The following is a 22,253-nucleotide window of genomic DNA, read 5'->3' as shown; positions in this document are numbered from 1 at the left end:
TTTAAGTGGGGCAGCCACAGGGTTCTGTCCAATGGAATGTGAGCAGAGTGAGGAGTGCTCACCTGGTGTTCTGCTCGCTCTTTACTATCTGCCCATAAAGATCTATGCCCATTGGATATCAATGCCTGGGTGATCTTGGAAGACACAAAGGCAGGTTGACAGAACCCCCTGCCCCTCCCCCCACCAGCTGCTAATTGGACTTAATGTGAGTGGAAAAAAACTTCAACTGGGTAAAGAAAGTCACTGGGATTTGGCAGTTTAGCTGTTACAGTAGCTAGTGCTATATTAACTAACACACTGCCTCGAGGATTGTGGCAAAAACTAACTTATCAAAAGCAGAGGCTGCAAACAAACTACACGAGGGCTTAGCTCTGGCTCACAACTATGTTTGTTACAAGACCAACTTGGGGTCTATGAGTCGCCACAATCCCCACCACACCCTGTGGGATCATACCTGGCCGGCCTCATATTTACGGCATTTATGGCATTTCTCTGATCTCTGTGGCTTCCTGAGTCAGCGGGCCCTGATGTAATAGATGTAGAAGTTAGATGTATTCGCTGTTAGGATTTTTCACAGTGAATTCCTTTAGGTGACTTTTAATTCCCAGGAGAACCATTCATCCTGCCCAGAATTTGGAAGCAAAATCTCCTGAGTGATCCTTACTGGCTGAAGGATGTCGTCCAGCCCCACCCCACCCTGTGACCATTTCAGCATCTGTTCTATGGAGGTAGCAGGAGGAGGAGAAAAGAACTCAGGTGCTGGGACTTCCCTGGCGGCCCAGAGGTTAGGACTTCACCTTCCAATGCAGGGGGTGCGGGTTCGATCCCTGGTCAGGGAGGTAGGATCACACATGCCTCGTGGCCAAAAAACCAAAACATAAAACAGAAGCAATATGGTCACAAATTCAATAAAGATTTTAAAATTGGTCCAAATCCAAAAAAAAAAAAATCTTTAAGAAAAAACAGCAACAAAACCTCAGGTGTATCTGGGGATCAGGTAGACGCGGATCCCAGCTCCAGCTCTGCTGGTTCCTAGGTGATGATAACGAGGTGAGACATTTTCTGTTTGCCGAGCCTGTTTTCCCCTCTGTCAAGTGTGGACATTAATACTCCTCTTGTGGGATTTCTGTAAAGGACCTGGCTAAAGGTCTTGAGATGACCATGTTAATTCCTCCCTCTTTTCCTGTAGTGTGGGGACCAAGACCGGCTTTGCCCCCAGTAGTAAGGGGAAATCCAGTAGTATCTCTTTTTTTATCAACTTTGAATTCTTCTTTTTTTTTTTTAATTTACTTTTGGCTGCGTTGGGTCTTTGTTGCTGTGTGCGGGCTTTCTCTAGTTGTGGCGAGCGGGGGCTGCTCTGTTGCAGTGCGCGGGCTTCTCATTGCAGTGGCTTCTCTTGTCACAGAGCATGGGCTCTAGGCCCGCGGCCTTCAGTAGTTGTAGCACGCGGGCTTCAGTAGTTGTGGCATGCAGGCTTCAGTAGTTGTGGCAAGCGGGCTCTAGAGTGCTGGCTCAGTAGTTGTGGTGCACGGGCTTAGTCGCTCCGCGGCATGTGGGATCTTCCCAGACCAGGGCTCGAACCCGTGTCCCCTGCATTGGGAGGTGGATTCTTAACCACTGCGCCACTAGGGAAGCCCCAACTTGAATTCTTTTGAAAAGATACAAATAATGCGCTTCTATTGTAGGTATATTAATCTGCTCTGGCTGCCATAACAAAATACCAGATATTGGGTGGCTTAAACAACAGAAATGTATTTTCTGGAAGCCGAAAGTCCAAGATCAAAGTTGCCAATGGAGGGCAAACTGAGAAGCTTATTTTCCTGGTGCATCTAGTTGCTAAATGATAAATAAAACATTATAGCAAGGTAAGCAAGGATATATTAAGGAATTTTATGTAAAGTTCCCATGAATGTTTAGGATAAACTATGTGTCAACAAAGGCATTATGGGGCTCCTCTAGTCATGCCTCAGTCTCCTGGGGTGAAAGTGTGACCTTGGACCAATGAATGACTTGACATCGCTGAGCCTCACCTCCCTCATGTGGAAAAAATGATTACTGTGCAGGTGAAATGAGGTGATGCATGTAGAGTGCTTGGGTTGATAAATGCTTGCTGTGCTGTTGCTTACATTATTGTCATGTTATGACCTTATGGCTAAAAACAGAGACTCTGGAGCTGGTCAGCCTGGATTCGAATCTCAGCTCCACCACTTTCTAGCTAGATGACCTTGGGCAAGGTCACTTAGCCTCTCCGTGCCTCAGTTTCCTCCTCTGTCAAGTGAGGCTAATAGGATTATTGTGAGGGTTAAATGAATTGATGGTGCCTGGACACACAGGAGTGCTATGTAAGTGTTTGTTCAATAAATCATAATGTGTTCCCTTCTGCCCTTAGAGGTCCTTCTGGAGAAAAGTTAGAAAATAACAGCTTCAAAGAGAGACGAGCTATTTCCAGACACTGATTTATAAAGGAATGTATTTCTATAACACCAGTTGTCCTATTTGCCTTTTAGAAGATTTGAGAAGCAGAATGCGTTTATAATGGTGGAATCTTCGGCAGGTGGCTGGCCAGATTCGAGCTATCTGGGGGCACGGCCCACTTCCCTATGGCTCCTGGTGCCCTTCCACCGAGCCTGACCTTGGACTGGTGGCTTTTCTGGCACGGGCCAGGGGTGGGCCAAGGGGAGGAGGAGGAAAGGAGCTCCCGGGATCCCCCTCGCCCCTCCCCCACTGGCCCAGTGAGTAATGACATTCACGGGGATGGGAGGGAGGGAGCGAAGGAGAGGGGCAGGCTCGGCGAGGCCATGTGATGCTGGGCGAGAGAGAGCCGCCACCGCCGGAGCCTCCTTCTTTCTTCCCTCTGATTTCGGGCTGTCATGGCGACCCCCAATAACCTGACCCCCACCAACTGCAGCTGGTGGCCCATCTCGGCGCTGGAGAGCGATGCGGCCAAGCCGGTGGAGGCCCCCGAAGCACCCGAAGCGGCCAGCCACGCCCATTGGCCCAAGGAGAGCCTGGTTCTGTACCACTGGACCCAGTCCTTCAGCTCGCAGAAGGTAGAGCCTGGAGGGAGCAGGGGAACCCGACCCATGCACCAGGAGGCTTGGGGGAGGGGATCCGGGAGGGCTTAAGGGGTCTGAAGACCTGGTGAGAGACTGGAGGGTAGAATCGGGGGCTTCGGGGCCCGGAGGATGGGGGAAGCTGGGCTGCCCTCCCGGGAGGTGACTGGCCCTGTCTTGGGCCCCAGGAGCACCGTCCCTAATTCTAGGAACACCCGTTCTGCCTCTTTCCCTCCCAGAAAGACCCGGTCTGTTGAAGAGCTGAGAAGAGAGACAAAGGCAAGGGGAAGGGAATGGGCACTGCTGGGAAGGCGGCCTGTCGGAGGGGGCTGCTGCTGCGGGGAGGGGGGAGGGGCGCTTCCTGGGGTCCAGCCTCCGGCCCCAGTAGTCCCATCGCAGGCCCTCCCCCCCTCCCCCCCACCCCCGCGCTGCTGTCCCCATGCCACAGGCCTGCGGGTCAAAGCTCCTCTGCCCTTCTGCCCGGCTGGGGGCCTTCTGATTGGGGCTTGAAGGGTCTGACCCTAGCCCTCCCCCCACCCCACCCCCAATCCTGAGCTGAGAAGGAAGGAGTTAACCCATCTCCTCAAACCAGCTCAGCAGGCCCATAAGGTCTGTGCTTTTTGCTCTTAAAGGCACAGACGGCCACACGGTCCCATCTCAGACTCAGGGGAGCTAGAAGGCGGTTGGGAATGCAGCCTGGTGTTGAGTTATCGGGGTTCCCGCTTCCTGGGGGTGAGGTCCAAGCACTGAGCCTGCAAGACCGGGGGCCTCTAGGAGCGCAGTCTCTCCCTGGGCTGTCCTCTCTGTGGGGTACGAATTCAGCACCATGGCCAGGTCCCAGCAGCCGGTCCTCCTGGAGCCTAAGGGTCACCCATTGCCTGACCCTTCGACTTCTCTTCTCCCTGGAAGATCCTTTTGTTCCGTTCACTCATTTTCCAGATGGAGAAACAGATTCCTTAAAGAGAAATGGCCTTGGAACCAGGCTCTTTGGTTTGATTCTTGGTCTAGGCTCAGTTCCATCATCTGGAAAATGAGATAATAATAACAATAACAGCAACTTCTAATTGCAACCCCCTCTCAGGATTGCTGAGGGTTGTTGAACAGGCGGTACTGCTTAGTGTTCTACACTGGCACTGGTCAAACTTGAGCATACATTACTGGTTCAAGCACAGAATACTGGGTCCCACCCCAGAGATTTTGATTCAGCAGATCTGGAGTAGGGCCCAAGATGCTGCATTCTAACAGGCTACCAGGTGAGGCTGATGAAGCTGGTCCACTGATCCCCCTTTGAGTAGTTCCTAGTTTAAAGTACAGACTATGAGGCCAGAAAGTCCCCAGCAGGAGAGCCATCTTCTCCAATAATTCACCATGGAGTTTTCAGCAGGTCACTTTGCTTCCCTAAAGTCTCAGTTTTATAATCTGTAAAATGGAGCTAGTGGCAGTACCTTCTTCAGAAGGCTATTGTGATGGTGAAATGAGATGATGCACAAAAAGTGCTGATCGCAGTGCCTGGCATGGTGTCAAGGCTCTGTTCATAACGGGTGTTATGATATCACTAAAGTGCTAGGTAAAGGAGGGGTTGGAGTTAACCAAGGTCATGCTGGGACTCTTCTGTACATGCATGCTGAACACCTACTGCATGCCAGGCTCTATACAAGTTGCTGGGGGGTTTGGGAATGAATCAGACTGACCTCCAGATGCCAGGATGTCCTCCTCCCCAGAACCTCAGGAGCCAGGCCCCAGTGACCAGGAGGTAGGAGGGTGGCCCTTCCCATCACCATTTCCTGAGGGAGCCTCCTGAATATTCCTTATTCAGGATGAGCTCAGGGCTAAGGTGGCCCCTTAGTCAGGGATGGGACCACCCACTGCAATCCCATTTGTGACCAAACCTCTGACTAAGGCAGCCTAGCATTCTCCTGCCTCTCCTGCCAGGGCCTTCCCCTTGCCCAGGGGCCTGTGGTGGGTTCTAGAGGCAGTGTAGCCTGATGGAAAACACATGGGCTCTGCAGTCAGATGGTCCTGGTTCCAGTCTCATCTTGAGTGCTTACTGGCTGTGTGACCTTGGACAAGTCACTTCACCTCCTCTGTGCCTCAACATCCTCATCTGGAAAAGGAGACGTTTACATCCAACCCTGTAGGATTCCTGGGGGACTGAAAGGACAGGGACATGTGTTAAGTGTCTGGCACACAGTATGGGCTTAGCAGGCGCATTTCCTTCTTTCGCATCAGTCCTAAAGGGCCTTTCCTGCATGCAGAGGGCCCTCCCAGACATGGCAGAAGGGAAGTAAATGATCTCTACCTGCCACCCTGGCCTTACTTTTCAAGCTCTTGGGCACTGGTGCCCCAGCCCTGTCCATGCTGCCCTTGACCATTTACCACCCCCTCTCCCACTCCCAGGAGGTCCACAGGCGAGAACTGCACATCTCACTACTCCTCTGCTCAGAAGCCTACAGTGGCTCACAAGTCCTTCCAGGAAAAAGCCGGAGTCCTCATAATGGCCTCAGGCCCTACTGCAGGATCTAACCTTGCCTGGGTCATGGACCCACTCATCATTCGGGGGAAGCCTATGGACTTTTCTCAGAATAGTACTGTTAATTGAATAACATCAAATACATAGGAGTATTAGATTAGAAGGAAAACCAATCATACTGAAGTAAAGCTATTGACATATTTTCAAAACAAATGTGTTACATAATAATATGTGTTTCTGCATTAACCCATAGTATCACATGACCTAGTGGCAGGACTAATAACTACTGTAATGTTGAAGTCGTGACGGATGTAATTGCAGCAACTGTGAAGTGATGAAAATACCTGATTCCTAGTGGTGACAATATTACAGGCACTGCTAACACCACCATGCTTTGTTGCCTACACTCATAATTGAAGAGAATGCTAAGTGTCAGCTTGACATGACTGAAAATAAACCTGTAATTTTCCCATCCTAGTTTGAGGACTCCCTGAATTTATTCATAGACCCCTGGGTCTAGGAGTCTCAATTAAATGTCCCTGTGCATGACCCTTTCTGACCTCCTCTCCTTTTGTCACCTCCATCCATCCTGCTCCAGCAGGATGGCCACCTCACCATTTTTCAAACATGTCAGACACGCTCCCACCTCAGGGCCTTTGCACTGGCTGTCCCCTCTGCCTGGATCCCTGTGTGGACTACTCTCTCTTTGTTCTTTGCTCAAATGTCACCTTCTCAGAGAGGCCTGCCCTGATGGGTCGCCCTACTTAAAATTGCCACTTGCCTCCCTGATTCCCTGGCACCCCCAATTTCCCTTACCTTGCTCTATATTTTCTTTTTTCCGATGAGCTCACTGTCTTTTGACACACCATCTCATTTTAACTGCTTCTCATCTGTCTGCCTCCACCAGAATGTCAGCTCCCTGAGGGCAGAGATCTTTGTTTTGCTCACGGCTGAGTCTTGAGCACTTAGAACAAGACCTGGCACAGAGTAGGCACTCAATAAATAAGTGTTGAAAAGTGGCGCACTTGTAAGCCATAAGATGTTACATAAAAAAGGCATTTGATTCTGCAGGCCTAAAACTGGTGTAAGAAATAAAGCTTATTAATTTTTTTAAAGTATTTGTGATAAATAAACTAAGACTCCGAGACTCTAAGTGTCTTTCACAAAGTCACACTGCAACTAAGTGGCTGGGCAGAGACGCCAACCCAGCCCATCACAGTTTTCTCATAAACAAGGGCCCGGGTGAGGGGGGACAGTACCTAGCCATGACAATGAAGCCCCAGTGGGTGACTTTCAGGCACCCACAGGGGGGTAGTTTGCCCAGAGTTGGCTGATGTCTGGTCACACTGAGTGGTGACCACCTAAGTCTGGCGCAGTTCCAGGAGGCAAAGAAGGCAGATGGCCTTGGTGGCCGCACGCCCTCCCCCTGGGCCTGGCTTCCTCCCCCGCCCCCTCCCCTGCAGGATGGCACATGGCTCTGGCCTGCAGCTCAGCTAGAGGAGAAAGTCTCCTTGGCTGCTTGCTGGTGTGATCCTGAGGCAGCTCCAAGCAGGACTGTTGTTCCTCTAAAGACAGTCCCCTCCCCAGGCAGGAGCCCCACCAGGCACCCTCACTGGAGTTCAAGGGCAGTGCCCAGGGAGCGGTCCCTGGGAGCAGAGGCCCTGCCAGGATGGAAGGCCAAACGTCTGGACCCGCCAACGGCAAAGGCCTGATTTAGTTTCTGTTTCTGTCCGTTCAGAGATCCCAGCTTGACCCAGACGCTGGGTGGTTGGGCAGAACCTGCCAGGAGGATGCCAGGGCAGACAGGAAGGGAATGGGAACTGCCACCTAGGTATGTACAGGGGTCATCGATGCTTAACAGGAATAGACCTTGGCCTCTCTCTGGGGTGCCCTCTCTTTCTCCTGGGCTGGAGCTAGAAGTAGGGGGGAGCATGTAGGAGTGGAGCTTGCCATCCTTTTGCTGGGGGACCTTAGACAAGTCTAGCCTACTTTCTGAGCCTCAGTCCACAGGCAGGGGATAGTTGGGCTAGGTGATCATTAACCACCTGCCAGCTCAGAACTGTCAGGAGGCTCTCTGCATCTACCAGGTCATATGTTTGTCTGGGACCCCCTGGAGATTAGGGAAAGACTCAGGAGGGGCCAGGCCCAGGACTCCCTGGAAGGAGCCCCCAGGGCAGAGAACACTGGTCTGAGAGTCAGGAACCATTGCTTCTTTTAGATCTACTGCTAAATTGGCTGTGTGGCTCTGGGTCAGTTAGTCGCCCTCTCTGGACTTTCGTTTTCTCATCAGCAAAAACAGGAGATAGTCTCTGCTCTGCCCTCCTCTGGAAGGCTATTGTGAGCATCCAACCACCAGATGGGAAGGTGTCTGGGGACAATAAAGGGCTAGGCTGATGTTGGCAAATTATTTTTCACTTCACTTTGTTTCTCAAATAATTTGAGAAATTTTGCTACTGATCATGGTGATGATAAGAATTTCTGCAAATTTCATGGCCAGATTCACGTTTGGAGGCCAGGCTGAGAGTCCAATCCTGATAATGAGAATTATGAATAAGCACTAGCTATATACCAGACACTGTGTTGGTGCTACTATTAATACTTCAATTCTGCAAATAAAAAAACGATGAAGGCCAGAAAGTGTAACGAATCCGCCCAAACTCACACAGAAGAGCCAGAAATCCTATCCCAGGTACGTCCAGCAGTGACACCCAGCCCCGTAACCACCAGGCAGCTCTGCCCCTTGTCCCCAGGGCAGAGCTGTGTTCCTCCCACCACCAGACCCCGGGGATGTATCCCCCATCCCGTACCCCAGGGGCCCAGGAGTGGGCTGGAAGCAACACGGTCCCCTCCAGTGTGGGACCTCGGACCTCCCTCCCCGCACGCCCCGCCCCCCCTGGGCCGAGTGTCCCTGTGTGTCCGCCCGCCTTCCCCGCTCTGACCCTGGCGCCTGCAGGTGCGGCTGGTGATCGCCGAGAAGGGCCTGGCGTGTGAGGAGCGGGACGTGAGCCTGCCGCAGAGCGAGCACAAGGAGCCCTGGTTCATGCGGCTCAACCTGGGCGAGGAGGTGCCCGTCATCATCCACCGCGACAACATCATCAGCGACTACGACCAGATCATCGACTACGTGGAGCGCACGTTCACGGGAGGTACGGCGGCCGCGTGGGCCCTGACAGCGCCCCAGCACCTTGGGAAGCCTGGGCAAACCCCGCGGGCCCGGGCTCCCCCACAAGGAACCACGGGCTACAGGCAGGGCTCAGATGCCGCCCAGGAACCGCAGAGCATGGCCACAGGTCCCTGGGGACCCCACAGATCTGACCACCCCCCCTCCCCGGTACTGAGGGAAAGGGCATGGCCCAGACACCCCCCTTGGAGCGGCTGGGGCTATAGCCTCCTTGCCAGGGGACTCTGGAATCACAGGCTCGGCCACAGACACTCTGGAGCCCATCAGGCGTGAACGGGACCCAGACCCCCTTCTAAGTCCCCACAGACAGGATCCAGATCTCCCGGGGATGCCAGGGCTCGGCCAGGACCCAGCCCCCTGAAACCCTGTATGCATAGTCAGGGCCACAGGCTCTTCCGGAACCCCCACAGACATGGGCCCGGATACCCGAGAACTTTGCAGACATGAGCAGGGCCCGGCACCCCGGAACCCCACAGAACCCTATGTCCTCCGTCCCTACTTCCCTCCCTCTGGCCTCGCTCAAGTCCAGAAGCTCAGTGCCCATGGCAGAGGCTGCAGGTGCAGCTGAGAGATCAGGGCCCGGACATGCACTGTTTTAAAAGAATATGAATTAGTTGCCAACATTTAAAAACCAAGGAGAGTTCAATTTCAAACATCCAGGTTTCCAGCTTCTCTCCAAGTCTGGCAACACTAGGCCTAGAGACCCACCTGGCAACAAGCCCGGGCAGGTGAGGAGTTGCCCCTCAGGGGACGGCTCGGCAGGGCTCCAGTGAGGAGAGGTAGGCGGGCAGGATCACTAGGGTCCCCTGTCAGCCTGGTGGGGACTTTCTCTCAAGAGTCAAGGAAAGGGGATGGGCCCCAAACTTCTGGACATGTCGCGGTTCTGGGATGCTGAGGTTGGGGGATGGGATGCCAGAGGCTGGCCTCTCTGAATCAGGGGGGCGGGAGGCCCGACACAGGGCCCTGCGTGCCGCCGCCCAGCCCCCGGCCATGCCCCGCAGAGCACGTGGTGGCGCTGATGCCCGAGGCGGGCAGCACCCAGCACGCGCGGGTGCTGCAGTACCGTGAGCTGCTGGACGCGCTGCCCATGGACGCCTACACGCACGGCTGCATCCTGCACCCCGAACTCACCGCCGACTCCATGATCCCCAAGTACGCCACGGCCGAGATCCGCAGTGAGTCCCGGGGTCGGGGTCGGAGCGCAGAACCCTCAGGGTAACCCGGTCTTCGCCCACCTCCTCCCTCTTCCTCCCATTCCTGTATCTCTTACTCACTTTCTTCCCTTTATCTCTCCTCTTCCGCCTTCTCTCCTCTTCCCAACGGATATCCCTCTGCCTCTGCCTCTCTCTCCATCCCTGTGTCTGTCTCTGTCTCTCACTCTGGCTCTCTCTCTCTCTCTCTCTGGCTCTCTGTCTCACTCACCCTGTTTCGAGCTGAATATGTCTTTCTCCCTCTCTGGCAGTCTCTCTCTCTCATTCCCTTCTCCTGCCCCCTCCTCTTGTCCTGCCATCCCATACAGAGGCCATAGGGCTATCTGTCCCCCTAGAGGCTTGCCTATCCATGGGAGCTGGGACACCTGTCCACAGGCATCTCAGCCCCAGACACCTGGGGTTGGCAGCCCAGGGTACTGAGTGACATCAGGGCTGGCATCACCAAGGAAGATTGCCCAGATATTGCAAGGCCCCGGGCCTCTGAGTTCTGATTCAAGCATCCCCATATACTGTCCTAACTGCCAGCCTGATTGTGCCCACAGCCTACTTTATCCTTTCATTTTTTTCAGTACTCAGTAAATAAGTGTTGGATTAAATCAGATTATCCATCAACAACTGTTTACAGACTTTGGTCCAGGCTCTATGCAGACACCATGGGGTCCAATATACAGATGAAGCATGATGATTCCAAGTAGATAATAGGTGCTCGGTAAATGGTCACTTCCTCTCTCTCAAAGGAATGAGGCTCACGTCCAAGGGTGGGCCAGGTTGTGGCACTCGATTTTGTCTCTTTAGAGTGCCCTTGAACAGGACTCAGGACATATTTATATTGTCCTGTCCCCATTGAGTCAACAACATTTAACAACATTTATGAAGTCTCCTATGACCCAGGCCCTGGGCAGGGGGCTGGGGACAGAAGGGGACTGTCACAGCTTCTACCCTCCCAGGGTCACTGTTTCATGGAAGCAGAATGACAAATGACCAGATGATTACAATGCAGGACTAAGTAAATTTGAACAACCTCTCAGGAGGGCAGTCTGGCCCTCTATATCGAATATTAAAAGGCCCACACTTTGGAGACTGTCCTGCAATGACACTTGGATGTGTGCACCAAAGAAGTACGTACAAGGATATGCATTGCAGCATAAGGGGTAATAGCAAGAGGCTGGAAATAACCCAGTTGACCATGATTTGGGGACTGGGTAGATAAATTCTAGTACATACAAACAATGAAATACTGTGCAGCTGTTAAAAAAAAATAACAGGCATGTGGAATGCTCTCTAAGATATATTAGTAAGTAGGGAGAAAGTAAAGGGCAAAAAAATGCATCTAGTGTACTATCATTAATATATGTAAAGGGATCGAATGGATACACAGGTGCTTGCAAACACAAGGAGTATTTCTGGAAGGACGCATGAGAAGATTGGGAGAGCAGAACTAAGGGACTGCAGGTTGAGAGGAGAGAGATTTACTTTTCACTGTACGTTCCTTAATATTGTTTGAATTTTTAAACAAGCATGCATGTATAATCTATTCAAAACTAATTGATTTGGGGACTTCCCTGGCGGTCCAGTCGTTAAGACACCGTGCTTCCATTGCAGGGGGCATGGGTTTGATTCCTGGTCAGAGAACTTAGATTCCGCATGCCACGCAGTGTGGCAAAAAAACAAACAACCCACATTGATTAAAATTTTTCTAACCTAGTACCAATCAGTGTTATCATAAGGGGAACATAGAGGCAGTGGGGCCAGAGAAGATGCCCATCCCAGTCCAAGAGATGTCCAAGTGGGGCTGGGACCCAGGGGAGAGGGCAGGCCAGGTTTGGGCCCCACCACACACCTGGCCCACCATGTCCCATACTTACTGGCTAAGAGTTCCAGAGAAATTCTGCCCCAGTCATGGAACAGACCTCAGGATCTTATCCCACTTAATGCTTCCACCTCCTCTTGTAAAACCCACAGCTTACAGCTAGACTTTTAATGTCAGATTATAGGACACTTTGTCTCTCCCATTAAGTATAATTCTCAAGGTGCTGCCTTGAGTTCCATCATTGACCCACATTCCATCACCCAGGCCTTTTCAGCATCTTTAAAAGGCCAATTTCCCAGGAGAGGTGATCAATATGTCCCTGAATCTTCAGGGAAGTTGCCTCACCAGAAGTGGAAGTTTCAAGACACCAAGCTCTCTTATAGTTTTTTTAAAACAAGTTTTTCCCTGTGGATTACAGTGAGTGAGCTCTAGACTGAGAATCGGACAGATCCTGATTCAAAATCTGCTTGTCGTTTACTAGTGTGGAATTTACTAGCCTCTCTGAATCCGTTTCTTCACTACAGAAAGGGTTGAGGGAGACGTTCACTGAAGCATGAGCTTGTCCACATTTAGGGTGATATTCATTTCCAGCAAACTCCTACTCATCCCCTAGAGTCTCCTCCTCAGTGAGGTTTCTTGACACCTTGTGCCCCAGGCAGGTGGCCCTCTGGGTCCCACAGCATTCTGTTCACTCTTCATTAGAGATTGATCATGCTATGTTGTAGGTATCTCTTTTATGGTCTAGGGCAGGATGGCATCTCATCCATCCCTATGTCCCAGCCTGTAATGACATAGTGTCTCCTAGTTATGCCTGTTGATATTGTTACTTCCTGGACTACTGTTTGAATGGGACCTATTCCAAGTTGTTGGGGGGAAGGGAAAGGAAGAGCACCAGGTATCAGAAGAACGGGACCTTTCCTACTCTCTCCCCAGGACATTTAGCCAACGCCACCATGGACTTCATGAAATTGGACCATGAAGAGGAGCCCCAGCTCTCTGATCCCTACCTTTCTAAACAGAAGAAGCTCATGGTGAGTGACCCCAGGGCTGCTCATTCCCCTTTCCCACCATCTTTTCCATGGAAAAGAAGAACTGGAAGAAGCTGGTGCTAAGTAGAGAGTCAGCTGATGACATGAAACGGGAAAACCACTGGTTTGCTTTCCCAATCCTGTCTCCTCTGTCATTTACTGGCCCTTTGACCTTGAGCAAGTCACTGTCGCCCTGATGCCTCACTTTCCTAATGTCTTAGGTTGTGTCCCTAAGAGCAGAGCATTGGACAGAGGTTCTGGCGTAAGCGAGGTATTGAGGGAGCGCTCTAAGGAGAACCCAGTAAGGATGAGATAGGATGAAGAAGGGGCTAAGTTAACCTGATCCCACAGGGAGCTGTGGAGGATAAATGGTGCCACAAAGTCGATCCACCTTGAGACAAAGGGACAGACTTTTATACCCTTATATCAGCCAATCATTGACCTATTTATTTCCCAAGTATTTCCAGGAAACTCCTCAATGGCTGAGAACAATTCTCTGGACAAGGGGAAGCTGTGAGCCACTGTCAACCAACTCTCATGGCAGCTGGTGTATGAGAGTACCAGCTCCATGAAAGGGATCTGGCCAGGACAGTCAAGCTCACAGGACTATTGTGAACACCAGATGAGGATGCCTTGTAACAGTGGGGGTATCCTATACACTTAAGGGGATATAAGGAGACTGGGTTTGCAGAAGGGGATTTGGGCCAAGAGTCTTCCATCCCTGGTCATCCTTGCTCTATTGAGGCCAACTCAGCTCCTCTAGCACCTGTCTGTCCTGCCCCCAGGCCAAGATCCTGGAGCACGATGATGTGAGCTACCTGAAGAAGATCCTGGGGGAGCTGGCCATGGTGCTGGACCAGATCGAGGCTGAGCTGGAGAAGAGGAAGCTTGAGAACGAGGGTGGGTGCCAGTTCTGGGGTAGGTGAGTGCTGGAGCCCATCCAGCCCACTCTGTCCCTGACAGTCCCAGCATCTTTCCCCCCAAAGATCTTAGAGGACCATCCAGGTGGTTAGGATCATGGGCCATGGAGTCAGAAAGACCTAAGTTTAAGTCCTAGCTTGGCCACTTGCTAGTTGAATGACCCTGGGCCAGGTGCTTCACCTCCCTAGACCTCAGTTCCCCATCCATAAAATGGGGATAATAATAAGACCGACCTCAGAGAGATGTTGAGACACTGCATGAAATAATATATGTAGAATACTTAGATCAGCGCTTAGAACACAGTATTTAATAAAGGCTATTGAAGATGATGATGGTAATGGTGGTGGCGATCGCTATCCACTACACCATCTCCCCTTTCCCCGACTGAAGGATGTACTATGGCTCCTTCATGCTGTAGGAGCCAGACATCTAGGCTCACCCGGACTCTCTGACCTTGACTCTTTCTGTTCTCAAGTGCCTCTCTTCTCTGGACGCTGAGCATGCCAGCTACATTTCCACCACCACACCTTAGCTCCTGCAGCTCTTCTAGCCTGGAGTACCCTCTCCTTACCACTCTGCTCCTTTTTGCATCTATACACCATCCTTGCCAGCACCCTTCTTCAAATTTCATTCGAGACCTTCCCATTTTGCTCTATTTTAGGTACCCTGTTAGTCTGGTCTCCTCAACAATGCAAATTTGTGGAACCCATTCAACATGCACTGCTACACTCATAGCTTCACACACACGCAGAGATGTCTGTGTATGTGGGAAGGCTGTGGAGCACAGTGTTCTAAAAGATGGGTTTAGAGTGAGACAGATATGAGTTAGGGTCCTAGCTTTGCTGCCTGTACCGTGTGACTTGGGCAAGTTCCTTTCCTTATTGGAGCCTCAGTTTCAACATCTGTGAAACAGGATGGTAATAGTAGAATTTAAAACCTAAACTCCATCTTGTTGAACTCTTTAAAAAATGAAAAACACTCAGCACAGTGCCTGGAACATACTAGTTAATTACATATGACAGGTAAAGGCACGTGCATTCTCCAGGTGAGAAAACTAAGGCTCAGAGAGATAAAGTGACTCGCTCAAGGTCACACAGCTCTTAAATGGCATAGTTAGGGTAAGAACAGGTTCCCTCTCAATGGGTCCAATGTTCTTCCAGCATTTCACAGCTGAGGCCTCAAGCAAATGGCACACACAGATACCTAAGGTCCCAAACAGGAACAGTGTCATGCATGCTGAAGCCAGCTGCCAAAAATCCTTTCTAGAAAAAGGCAGAGTACGGCTAAATGAGTAAAAACAATGCATACCTCAAGAAGGAACTTTCTCATTTCTATCAGAGAGGGTGCTGGAGAGGGGCCATTACAGAAGAGTGTTCAGGGGCCAATGGAAGTAGCTGGACCACATGTTGCCCATCATCCAGCAGGTTAAGCCAGGCTCTTCATATGATGGTGGTCACAGGGATACTGAGAGCAGCAAGAGAGCAAAGCCCCAAGGTGCAAATATGTTTTAAGCCTCTACTTGTGTCACATTTATGAAAGCCCCATTGGCTAAAGCAAGTAACATGGCAGAGCCAGGATTAAAAGGGTAGAGGGTTGGACTCTGCCTCTTGATGGCAGAAGCAGCACAGCCTTTGCAAAGGGGCAAGCGTGCAGGAATGGGAGGAATTTGCAGCCATTTTTGCAATCTACTCAGGGGTGAGGTGTTCTGATTTTACAAAAGTACTCTGGTTGCTGTGAAAATGGATTTCAAGGGAGACAGAAGCCCAGATGAGATGGTGGTAGCTTGGACTGAGGTGGTGGCAGTGGAGATGGGGAGGCACGAAAGGCTTGAGAGGTATTTTGGAGATAAAATGGGCAGGAACTTGCTGAAAGGTCGAGGGTATTGGAGGGAGTGGAGTAAGAGGGGATAAAGGAATCAAAGATGACTCATGAGGTTTTGGTCTGAGCTACTGAGTGGTACCATTTCCTGATATGGGCAAGGGGGACCCAAGAGTTCAGGTTTTTTTTAGATTCCGCACGTAAGTGTCACCCCCAAGAGGGGATGTCACATAAGCCATTAGGTATTCTAGTCTGACTTTCAAAGGAGAGGTCAGAATTTGGAGGTGGACATTTGCAAGTCTTCAGCATACACACGGTGATTAAAGCCGTAGAATTGGATGATGTCACCTACAGGGCAGTGGAGAGAGACAGAAAGAGGAATCAAGACCTGCTTATTCGTTATTTATTGCTCATAACAAACTGCTCCCAAACTCAGCGGCTTAAACAAACAAACAAAAAGCATTTGTCGGGCTTCCCTGGTGGCGCAGTGGTTAAGAATCCACCTGCCAATGCAGGGGACACGGGTTCGAGCCCTGCTCCGGGAAGATCCCACATGCCGCAGAGCAACTAAGCCCGTGCACCACGACTACTGAGCCTGCGCTCTAGAGCCTGCGAGCCACAACTACTGAAGCCCGTGAGCCTGGAGCCCATGCTCCACAAAAAGAGAAGCCACCGCAATGAGAAGCCCGTGCACTGCAACGAAGAGTAGCCCCCACTCGCCGCAACTAGAGAAAGCCCATGTGCAGCAACAAAGACCCAACACAGCCATAAATAAATAAATAAGTAAAAACAGGCAGCAGGCTAGATTTGAGCTGAGGGCCATAGTTTTAAAAAAAAGGGGGAAAAAAGCATTTGTCATATCACACATTTTCTGTGAATCAGAAATTCTGGAGCAGCTTGGCTGGGTGTTTCTAATTCAGGGTTGCATGATGCATCTATCCCTCCCCCCAACTCTTCCCCCGTCTCTAAGTCAAGCCGCTGGCTGGGGCTGCAACACCCTGAGCTGAAGGGTCCACGATGGCTCATTCACGTGGGTCTTCACTAGAGGTGTCAGTTCCCCACAGCTGTTGGCCGGAGACCTCAGCTTCTCACTACATGGGCATCTTATTAGGGCTGCTTGAGTTTCTTCACAACACGGCAGCCGGCTTTCCCCTGAGCAAGGGATCCCAGAGAGACAGAAGCAGCGGAAGCCACATGATCTTTTATGACCTACCCTTGGAAGTCATTCTGTCATTTCTGCCACATTCTATTCATCTGAAGCAAGGCATTAAATACAGCCCATATTCAAGGGGAGAAAAATTGGGCTCCACCAAAGAGATAAGTATCAAGTAATCTGTGAGCGTATTTTTTTCTTTTTTTCTAATTGAAGTATAGTTGATTTACAACTTTATATTTATTTATTTATGGCTGCGCTGCACGGCTTGCGGGATCTTATTTCCCCCACCAGAGGTTGAACCGGGCCCTGGGCAGTGAAAGTGTGGAGTCCTAACCACTGGACTGCCAGGCAATTCCCTACAACATTATATTAGTTTCGAGTGTACAGCGTAGTAATTCAGTATTGTTACAGATTGTACTCCATCAAAAGTCATTACAAGATAATGGCCATAATTCCCTGTGCTATACAGTGTGTCCTTGTTACTTATCTATGTTACACATAGTAGTTTGTATCTCTTAATCCCATACCCCTAATTTGCCCCTCCCCCTTCCTTCTCCCCTTTGGTAACCACTAGTTTATTTTCTCTCCCTCTCTCTCTCTCTCTCTCTCTCTCTTTTTATGGAAAGGCATTTTATTTTAAATATAGCAGTGTATACACATCAATCCCAAACACCCAATTTATCCCTCCCCGCAACGCTTCCCCCGTCTCTAAGTCTGTGAGTCTGTTTCTGTTTTGTAAATAAGTTCATTTGTATCATTTTTTTTTTAGATTCTGCATATAAGCGATATCATATGATATTTGTCTTTCTCCCTCTGACTCACTTCATTTAGTATGATAATCTCCAGGTCCATCCATGTTGCTGCAAATAGCATTATTTCATTCTTTTTAGTGGCTGAGTAATATTCACTAGTTTATTTTCTATATCTGTGACTCTGTTTCTGTTTTGCATATACATGTGTTTATATTATTTTTTAGATTCCACAGAGAAAGACAAGCACTGTTTCGTATTTTAAAACTACCACATCTGCCCTGAGGCTCCCCCTCATTGAGAGAAGGGTAAAGACAGACGAGCTGGCAAAGCTGATGAGACACGGTGGCCAGTGAGGCGTGAGGACTCTTGTGTCATAGAACCCAGAAAGGATTGTGTTCTAAGGAGGGAGAACAGTGTCAAATGCAGCTGAGAGGCTGAATAAACCAAGGTTAGGAAAGCATCCCTTGGGTTTTGTCCCACGGCTGTTGGTGGTGACCTTGCCACGAGCAGTTTCACTGGAATGTAAGGGCAATGGCTGAAGAGTGAATGGGAGGTGAGGCGTGAAGATGGCTAGTGTAGACAACCCTTTTGAGAAGTTGCGCTGTAGAGGGAATAGAGAAATGGGGTGGTGCCTGAAGAAGGCTGTGGGGCAAAGGGAGGAATGTTTTCAAGATAGGAGATACAACTGTGTTTTCAGGCCGATAGAAATGCCTCAGTGGAAAGGAGAAATCAGTGATGCAGGACCAATGAGGATTGAGAGCGTGTGCTTCAGGCAGGGTCCCCAGGGGACACACAGGGCACCCTCAAATTGGGTAAATCAAAGAGGCCTTCATAAGGGGACTGTTTACAGATGTGTGGGCGGGACACAGGGAAACCACAAGGAAAAGTGCAGTACCTGGACCTCGGGTTGTGAGCGATGGGGGCAGTTTCAGGAACCAGAACAAAGAGGGCCACCTGACAGGAGCTGTGACTTTCTGGGTTCGATCCCTGGTCGGGGAACTAAGATCCTGCCTGCTGCCTGGTGTGGCCAAAAACAAACAAATAAGCAAACCAACACGGCCAGCCTGTGGCAGCCTGCAGAGAAAAAACTGAGGGAAGTAAGACTCTGACCTCACCCTCGCCCACCATCCTATCTCCCACCTCTGCTCCCCACTGGCCAAACACCCCTGGAGCCAGAGGGCACGGAGTCCCATCAGTGTATCCGTCAAGTTGGCCTCCTGGGGGGCGCAGAGCAGTGTGGGGAGGGGAGGAGAGTGGCTCTAGAAAGGGAAAGGGAGCCTGTGCAGCATTGGGTGGGTGCAGAGGACCACGGAGGGCCTGACCTTGAGCGTAGGTGGCTCACACCCTCCCTTGTGTCAGCAGGTGGTAAATGCAGGGGCCTGGCATTGTGGGTTTCATGGTGGGGGGTAAGGGCTTTCATGTCTGAAGGTTCCTGTTTTCTGAATGAAGCATGAGGTGACGTCTTCAACAGAGAAAACCACCGGGTGTGAGGAGAGAAGATGAAAGATGTGCGTCTCTCTGCAGGGGGCGGTGAAGCGAGCATCCCCCAGAGCTGCTACGGGACTGCTACAGGACCTGGGCAGGGCTGCCGGCCCTCCCGGGCTTTGTGGTCAGGATTTAAAGTGTAACTGGTAAGGGTAACTGTCTCCAGCACACTCAGCTGGCAGACTTGGAGAAGGCACAAGACAGGTTCATCCAGGGCTGCGACTTGGCAAAGGGAACCCACAGCTGCAGGAGCGGGGGAAACTGAAGACCTTCTGTTGACATGCGAGATAGATAGCTACCCGCGCCCGTGGACATTATGCAGTCATGGCTAGCAGTATTTGCCTACAAACAGAAACACAGGAATGGACATACTTAAATAGCGATGCACGCTTACACACTCATGAACATCTGTCTGCAGGCAACCACCAAGTGCACATGGGCATACCCTTCACTTATGCATGTGGTAATCCCCCCACTGCACGGACACAGATGCCCATGTGTGCAGCTGTCTACATGCTAATACACAACCAGCTTCATGGATCTGAGCAGGCATTCACATGGGTAAACATACACACCATGCAGGATGCAGACACATAGGTCCACACACAGACCCAAATTAAAATGTACCCATTGAAAGAGGCCTACGTGTCAGTGGAGATACATACATATGTATGATGAAGTACTCTCTCAGGTAGATGTCTTACATTTGACAGCAGCTTAGATTTGTTGAGAGACGGTGCCCTGTACTCCCTCTTGTTACCAAGGATAAACTGTTCTTGAACTAGCTAAGCCTAGTCCCTTCCCTTGTGTACTTGATGCCACCCACGTTCATCCCTTCAAGGACACCACATCAGTGATTCTCTCCACTCTCTCCTGTAGCATCACCTCCTCTCGGCTCGATCATTCCCATCAACGTGCTGGTTTTTTCTTCCCAACTTACAAAGGCACTCTTTTTAAAAAATAATTAATTTATTTATCTTTTCATTTTTGGCTGTGTTGGGTCTTCGTTGCTGCGCACGGGCTTTCTCTAGTTGCAGCGAGCGGGGGCTACTCTTCGTTGCGGTGCGCGGGCTTCTCATTGCGGTGGCTTCTCTTGTTGCAGAGCACGGGCTCTAGGCGCACGGGCTCAGTAGTTGTGGCGTGTGGGCTCAGTAGTTGTGGCTCCTGGGCTCTAGAGTGCAGGCTCAGTAGTTGTGGTGCACGGGCTTAGCTGTTCCACAGCATGTGGGATCTTCCTGGACCAGGGCTTGAACTCGTGTCCCCTGCATTGGCAGGCAGATTCTTAACCACTGCACCACCAGGGAAGTCCCCCAAAACACTCTTGACCCGTCTCACATTATCGGCATATCCTTCCCATGACAGCAAAACTCCTTGAAAGGGTGACCTTTGCTCACCGTCTCTGATTCCTCTCCTCCCTTTCTTTCTTGGACTCCCTCCCAACCAGGCTTTCAGCGTCAGCATCTACTGCCACTGTTCTTGTCAAGGTCACCAGTCGCCAAATGCAATCGCCAATTCTCAGCTCCTTTTCTGTGACTTCCCGGCAGTGTCTGAAGCCAGCTGAGCGCTCTGTCCTTGGAACACTTTCTTATCTTGGCTTCTGGGACACCACACTCACCTGGGTCGTCTCCCACCTCACCGGCTACTCCTTCGCACACTCCTTCGCTGGTTGCTTCTTGTTGCCCAATATCTAAATCTTGAGGCCCCGAAGCTCAGTCCTTGGTTCTGTTCTCAGCTCTGTCTCCACTCACGCCCTTGATGATGCTGTGCACCTGTACCTCTAACTGCAGACACATCATCTCCCATCTCCTAACAGGCATCTGGAAGATTCCATATTCAAGAACAAACTTCTGATCAGAGCCTTCATTACACTTTAGCTCCTCCTCCCCTGAGACCATGAGCCTCTGGAGGGAAGACATTTGTGTCTTGTCATGTCTTCATGCCCAGCACATACTACCAGATAAACATTTGTTGGATGAATGAATGAACATGAGGACACAGAGTGAAAGGGGGAGGCTCAGGCTGTGAGGGTGAAGGGTATTAGACTCATGGAATTTCTGAGCTGAAAGGAACACCTCTACAAAAGGGCAGAAGCAAGCTTCCCAAGAAAGCAGACCTCACCGGAAGTGGAGAGGAAGGGGAGAGCATTCCAGGCATGGGGTGCAGCAGGGGCAATGGCCCAGAGGCCAAAATGGGCGTGGCTTGCTTGAGGGAACAATGGGCAAGTGGGCAATTTGTGAGAAGTGAAGATCAGAGAAGTACTGGGTTGGCCAAAAAGTTCGTTTGGGTTTTTCGTAAGATGTTCTAGAAAAAAGCAAACGAACTTTTTGGCCAACCCAATACATTGGAGCTCATCCAACTACTGAAAGGGCTTAAAAGCCATGCAGAGGAATCTGGACATTAATGTGTAGTCACTGGGGAGAATTTCAGGTTGTTGAGCAAAGCAGTGATGAAGGAGACCAAAGGGGCTCTAGAATTTCAAGTCTAGTGTTTCCTAAGTACACAGGCTAATTTTAGATGTCCCGTGACCATGGCGATAACTAATATAAAACCACACGATGAGAATTATTCTCTTTTTAATTCTTTTGATTGTATTAAAGAGTGTTAGTATGATGCTAGTATTTAATTCCCATAAAGGGGTTATGTATTAATACCTGCCCTTTTCTTCAAACAAATAAATAAGTCTTGGGCTCGGGGATTTTGGGCAGGCAGTAGTATCCAGATGGAATTTAATAGCATTTGTTTTGTCTTTTGTTAAATGTACTTTTATCATTGCACATAGGTTATGGCAAATGATACTCTTAGTGATAGTTTCTTTTCTCATTCATCACTCATTAAGTAAAGATTTAGTGAGCCAGGCACTGTTCTAGGTGCAGGGGATACAGCTGTGAACAAGACAGACCCAAATTCCTGCCCTCATGGAGCTTCCATTCTGGTAGAGGGTGGCAGCCAATAAACAAAATGAGCATGTACAGTATATGGTGGAACACTGGGGAAAAGTTGTATGAAAGAAAACAGAGCAGGGGAGGAGGACAGTGACTGCTGGGATTGGGGTTTCAATTTTAACTGGGTGGTCAGTGAAGCCCCCCGAGAAGATGGCACTGAGCCAAGATCTGAAAGAGGTGGAGGAGTAGCTCTGTGGGGGAAGAGTGTTCCAGGCAGAGCAAACAGCAAGTGCAAAGGCCCTGGGGTGGGAACGTGCCTGGAATGAGGAACTGCAAGGAGGCCAGTGTGGTTGAAGAAGGGTGAGTCAAGGCGGGGGACTTCCCTGGCGGTCCAGTGGTTAGGACTCAGCGCTTTCACTGCTGTGGCCCTGGGTTCAATCCCTGGTTGGGGAACTAAGATCCCGCAAGACATGGAGCACAGCCGAA

General features: G+C 50.4%; 1 protein-coding gene across 6 annotated transcripts in view; it reads left to right on the top strand.

The window, feature by feature from the left end:
* The window catches only part of GDAP1L1 (ganglioside induced differentiation associated protein 1 like 1), a 31,143-nt gene that overhangs the window by 6,704 nt on the left and 2,186 nt on the right, over window positions 1-22,253 (top strand). For 2 of the 6 annotated variants that reach the window (XM_060125267.1, XM_060125266.1), the window contains 7 exons: window positions 1,686-1,865; window positions 2,909-3,050; window positions 3,293-3,332; window positions 8,477-8,669; window positions 9,706-9,879; window positions 12,659-12,756; window positions 13,539-13,653. In XM_060125267.1, the coding sequence (XP_059981250.1) occupies window positions 2,938-3,050; window positions 3,293-3,332; window positions 8,477-8,669; window positions 9,706-9,879; window positions 12,659-12,756; window positions 13,539-13,653 (733 nt within the window). In that variant the 5' untranslated portion in view covers window positions 1,686-1,865; window positions 2,909-2,937. Of the gene's footprint in view, window positions 1-1,685; window positions 1,866-2,588; window positions 3,051-3,292; window positions 3,333-7,682; window positions 8,213-8,476; window positions 8,670-9,705; window positions 9,880-12,658; window positions 12,757-13,538; window positions 13,654-22,253 lie in introns of those variants that run through there. The other 4 variants (XM_060125268.1, XM_060125269.1, XM_060125265.1 and 1 more) reach the window with 4 other exon arrangements.

The sequence above is a fragment of the Lagenorhynchus albirostris genome, chromosome 15 (assembly GCF_949774975.1).
Source record: "Lagenorhynchus albirostris chromosome 15, mLagAlb1.1, whole genome shotgun sequence".
Taxonomy (NCBI): domain Eukaryota; kingdom Metazoa; phylum Chordata; class Mammalia; order Artiodactyla; family Delphinidae; genus Lagenorhynchus; species Lagenorhynchus albirostris.
Note: the sequence above shows the minus strand (reverse complement) of the source record. Positions and strands in the feature narration are given on the sequence as shown.